The 5,522-nt window shown below is 35.1% G+C and overlaps 1 protein-coding gene across 1 annotated transcript; it reads right to left on the reverse strand.

The window, feature by feature from the left end:
• Positions 1-250: 250 nt before the first annotated feature.
• Positions 251-1,654, reverse strand: LOC111784384. Its single transcript, XM_023665090.1, has one exon. The coding sequence runs from the start codon at positions 1,652-1,654 to the stop codon at positions 251-253; it is 1,404 nt and encodes a 467-aa protein (XP_023520858.1).
• Positions 1,655-5,522: the final 3,868 nt, after the last annotated feature.

Here is a 5,522-nt window from a genome sequence, read left to right on the forward strand (position 1 = left end):
AAATAGGAGAAGGAAACCTATTAGGAAGAAGAATATATATTAACAAAATGAAAGAAAGGAAATAGAAGAACTTTACCCCTAAATAAGTATTGATTCTAAGTAGAAATGTGTCGATTACAATACAACACTATTGTAGGCATACCTACCATCTTTATTCTTTTACATAGAGATAATACAAACCAAACTCAAATACAAGATATTAAGCTGTAACCCATGCAATAACATTATTATTTAATAGTGGTGGCAGATATTAAGCTGTAATTGGTTTGCTTTTAGTTTCATACTTAAAATTATAGCTATTAACTCCCTTGTAAACACCGTCATCCATTTGGTAGCTTTTTATTTCTCCATTAATGAGTGTGTCACATTGAGTATAGGAGTAGGGAACATCACTCGTACCCTGTGTTGCCAACAAGCTGACAATCACAGTGGTCATTGACGGAACAGTTACTTGATACAAGGTTTCCACCACCTTTGATGTTGTTTTTGTTTCTCCCCATTGATATTGTCCAGAAAACGTAGCTGATATCTCAACCTTTCCATCAACAATAAAGGGAATTCCAGTTTGGACGGTTGTTTTCACGCCCAATTTTATAGAAACTGAAGAATTCCACATGCTGGACTTAGTTTCAGTGTACGTGAATTTCAAGTTCATAGTGTGCGATTCTTTTGTTGTATTAGTAGCAGTCTCAGTGGCCATCACAAGCGTACTTTGGTCATAGATCCTCGAATCAGAAGGACGAAACTTTACATTGTAGATTTCCCGCGAAAGAACCGACTCTTCAAACTGCAATCTTGCAGTTCCGTCAATTGTGTTGACAGCAGCATTGAGGCAACTCGTCTTTCCATCAGCAGTGAGCCTCTTGATAAAGTTGTTATTTCCCATGTTACGAAGAGCAACAACGTTTTTATCAACTTTTGTCGGCAAAAACAGAGTATCAGAATTGTTGGTCGTGGTGTCGGTTGAATCAGCCCAAATCCAATTAGGACTGCGCCTCCAAAATTTTCCAAAGTAGTTTGACTTCAATCGAATATGTCCATCTTTTGTAATGAATGTTTCCATTCCAACGGTGGGATCTCCAATATCATTAGATGCAAATTGCAAATATTGATGCTCTTCGATCCACTGAGCACTGAGGTAGTAACCATTATCTCCTTTGAAAACTATATGTTTTGGTAACGATAGTAGAGTTCCCCAATTGATGGGTGTGCTAAGATCACAAAGATCGCCATCAGGGGTTGACCATTGCGCTCGCAAGCAGTTTACATAAGGAGCAGAGCCTCTCCACAAGCACACATTGAAACCAAGATAGACATGACGAAATCGAAATGCTTGATTATTGCTATCATAAATAGGTTGAAATAACGTGCAATTCCATTTGGATTTGTCTTCCTCTATATTGTCAGCCTGAGCAACAATGAAGTGATGATCTGAAGGCCAACTTACCCAATATTTGTTGTTGTAAGCACATCTTATGTTGACTAATGAAGGGTCGCATTTGGCTTGCTCCAATTCATACACTGTGTATGGAGTTAGAACGCTCTCTCCTGAGTACTGCAAAAACTTTTGCACCTGTGAGGCTTCGTTCACATAACGCAAGTAATTGTTGTTGTATTTGGATTTGAGGGCTACGTATCTTGGAAGGTTCACCATTTTCTCTTGTTCTTCTTGTTCTTGAGTTTTCCCTATATTGGTTGTTTCTTGAGCTATCCTATTTATAGAAGCTAAAAGGAGGAAGTCCCACTTGGTCTAACTTTTCCTCTAGGCATATACGATTCCATTATCTTTTTATCTACTTCTTAAAGAAAAGAATACGAAGAAGAATATATCTTACGCCCTTGTTATGGAATTGACCGGATTCCATTTCCCCTCAATTTATATCTTATGTGCATCAGGATACTTTTTCGTTAGGATGGGTACTGACGCATACATTATAATATCTACGTACAACATAATATTATGCAGACTCCTTCCCTGCGATGGCTCTAACAATATGAGCACGCACATATGATGGGTCTATGCGTGCGTGTGTGGGTCATGTGTAAAGAAGTATGACACATCTAATTTCGCTTGGACTAGAAAGTAGAGTTGAAGGCCATTATGTGTTTTTATTTATGGAAAGATAGATCCCGCGCACGTGATTGCTTTTTCCGATTCCAACTATTGGGTTAGTTACTGAGTATTTTAAAATATTCAAGCCACATACTGCCTTTCGATAAGGTTTGTGCAAATACGACTCGTGCTGTCTATTGTAATTGCTCAGAAGAAAAATTTGGAATGAAATTAGGTGACTATTCTTCTGTATTCAGGTGAGAAGCATCAACCGTATTTGCAAATGATCAATATTCACAATTGATGCATTGGTTGATTTGTACTGCCTTTCGAGAATTATTTTTTTGTCGACATCGATCTTTTGTATGCCCCTTTTATCACAAAATTTACAGTGAAACTTAAAGATTCGACACTCATCAATTGTATGACAAGTTTTATTGCAATGTTCACATGATTCGTCCTTCGTAAATTTTGATTATGTTGTCTTCTTCTGCACTGCTGTTGCAATTGAGAAATTCTCAAGAGGTTCAGAAGTTACCTGACATTGCATCTCTTCTTGTACAAGTAATGAATAGGCTTGTCTCATATTAGGCAGTGCAGTTATCATCAATATGTTAGATCTCATGGTTTTATAGGACTCATTGAGCCCCATGAGTAGTTACATCAACTTGTCTTCTTTCCGTTGATCAACATGTGTTTGAAGTTGATTATAGGTAAATTGTGTGCGTGCGCATCCAATTAATCCTAGAGTGCTTTGAGCTTACATTGTCATGGTTCCCAGTGACATCATTGCTATCGACTTTTGTATTTAAAAAACTATTGGGCATTGTTTAAATCACTTTTTTCATTCATTAGAAATATAGCTATAATGTGAAATGACAAAGTAGGGCATTGTTTAAATCGGAATAATTTGTGAATCCACAATGAAGGAGATATATTGGAATATTTTGTGAATCCACAAGAAATAAGGATGAAAAAGTATGGGTTAGGATGATCTCACACACAAGATTCTTATTTTGGCCACCGTCTTCATATCTCTCTTAAATATCGGAGATTTCAAAACTTAGATAAATAATATATGATATGAACCAAGAGACATCAATCATACAATATATTTCAATTCATGTCATATTGAAGAGGAATGTTTATTGTTATAAATTTTAGGTGGATTACAATTTAGAGTAATTTAGACTTATTATTTCATTAATGTATTTTAAGACTTTTTAATGGTTAATTATGATCCTAAAGTATGAATGTTACAAACTCTTAAATGTCTTAAGTAAACTGAAGAGTTTTATTTTGAGGCTATATAATGCCATGTATGTTATTTTTGTAGGAGAGACTTCAAAAATGTATAAAAGAAGCATTTGTGCTTTCTTTTAGCCAATGACTAAGTTTCTTTACAATTCTATGTAGTTTAGGTTGCATGTATAATCATTCAAGCTCGACATGATCAATCTTGCTTGTGGAGTGATTTGAATCTCAAACAAGTGTTCTTGTCTTGAGATATTTGATCAACAAGAACCATTCAAACTAGATATGATCGATTTTGCTTGTGGAGTAATTCGAATTTCAAACAAGTGTTCTTGGCTTAAGATAATCGATCAACAAGGTAATCTGAATCCCCCCTTTGTAGTGATTCCTTATCCTTTGGCATTAGAATTTTCTATTGAATTAATTCCATATCAATATATTTTTAATAAGATGAACTATATATTTATATAGATAAGTTTTTTGAATCTACCCACAAATTAACAAGTAGATATTTATATAGATAAGTTTTTTGAATCTACATTTTGTGGGTGGTATTCATTTCAAAGATAATGACAAAAACTAGAGTTGGCTGCACATTTAGAATCTTTTATCTTTTGAAAATTTTGATTGAATTAAAAAGTTGGGTGGAAAGGAGATTCTAGCTTTCACATATAATCATTATGCTCCTTTGTTGGGTATAGGTTGGAGTTTACATAAAGCGACAATGTACAAGCTTGGAAGCTGATTCAAATTAGATCTAAGAATAATTAGTAATTTCGACTTAGGTCAATCAAGTAAGTGGCTTTATTGTTGACTTGGTTGGATAACTTGTTTGTTGAATGAATAATGCATCCATGTGGGCACATGTCGTGTTTTATGATTGAATGACGTGTACAACGTTATGTTTACACTATGATATATATGTTATGACATGTTACAAAATATGTTGCATTATCTACTATAATATAATATGATTATACTATGATGCCTGAATCTCCATGTGTCATACCATGTGAACTAAATTAGTAGGAATAATCTATAGTTACGAGACTTTAGAAAGCCATGTATGAGATTATGAAAGTTATGAAAAGTAACATATATGTATGTCTCATAGTAATGATATGATATGGAAAGAATGGAGTTATGCCTTGCATACATTAGATGATCCCGTGATTTAAAGCTATTAGGGCCTTTTGTATTTTTGTATGTCACGTGCATGAGAATACTTAATGTGATTAATACGGACACATACATTACGATATTATGCCTATCATGATATTATGTGGGCTCCTTTCCCTGGGTGAATTTTGACGACGTGAACATGCATTAACTAAAGGGAAGGCCTAGGAGGTACATACCGTCTAGTGGATCCATCATGCGCACGTGTGAGGACCGTGTATAGAGAAGTACTACACACTCAATTTTCGCTAGAGATGCAAAGCAAAGTTCAAAGCTATGAAATGTTTTTATGAAAGGATAGGTCTTACCATGATAGCTTGTGTATGCATTTTCCAACCTCAACAATGGGTTAATTACTGAGTATTTCTTAAAATACTCAATCCCCGTGCTACTCTTATTGTAATGACCCTAGATTTCTACTTACCTAGAGTCGCTACCGTCGTCATAGCTTAATCATTTCTATGTGGAAATAAACGTTTAAACTTTATCATAAAACATAAATTCATCTTAAAACACTGCAATAGACTTACGTATTCGAGAACATCTTTAAAATGACACAACAAAATACTAAATCAAATAAATAAACATTAGAAGTAAACACCCTATTCTAACCTAACACCCTATTCTAATCTTAGTTTAAGAAAATAAATATAACCACCCTAAGCATATGTCATGTTCTCGAGTTGCGATATTGTCGTTAGCCATACAGGAATGTTTACCTTTACCTGAAATAGAAGTAGCACGCGACTTTACTATTTTAAGAAATACTCATTAAGCGACCCCCCCCCTCCCCCCATCGGGGTTAAATGCAAACCCATACAATTCATGAGTGAGACCTATTATAACAGTCTACGATGGCTATCCTAATGGGAAACTTGGATATGTACTTAATTTCCATGCACATGGTCCACACGTGCGAGTATGAACCCACCAGTCGATTTGCAAACCTATTTTCAGGTAAAGATAAGACACCCTTATAAGGATGACGACGACGTTGTGGAAGCCATAGAATTGAAGTTAGGGTAGTTGCATTTAT

The sequence above is a fragment of the Cucurbita pepo genome, unplaced genomic scaffold (assembly GCF_002806865.2).
Source record: "Cucurbita pepo subsp. pepo cultivar mu-cu-16 unplaced genomic scaffold, ASM280686v2 Cp4.1_scaffold000193, whole genome shotgun sequence".
NCBI lineage: Eukaryota > Viridiplantae > Streptophyta > Magnoliopsida > Cucurbitales > Cucurbitaceae > Cucurbita > Cucurbita pepo.

Excerpts from the sequence above, each read along its gene's own strand:
- LOC111784384 (XM_023665090.1), bottom strand. The coding sequence starts at position 1,654 with ATGGTGAACCTTCCAAGATACGTAGCCCTCAAATCCAAATACAACAAC.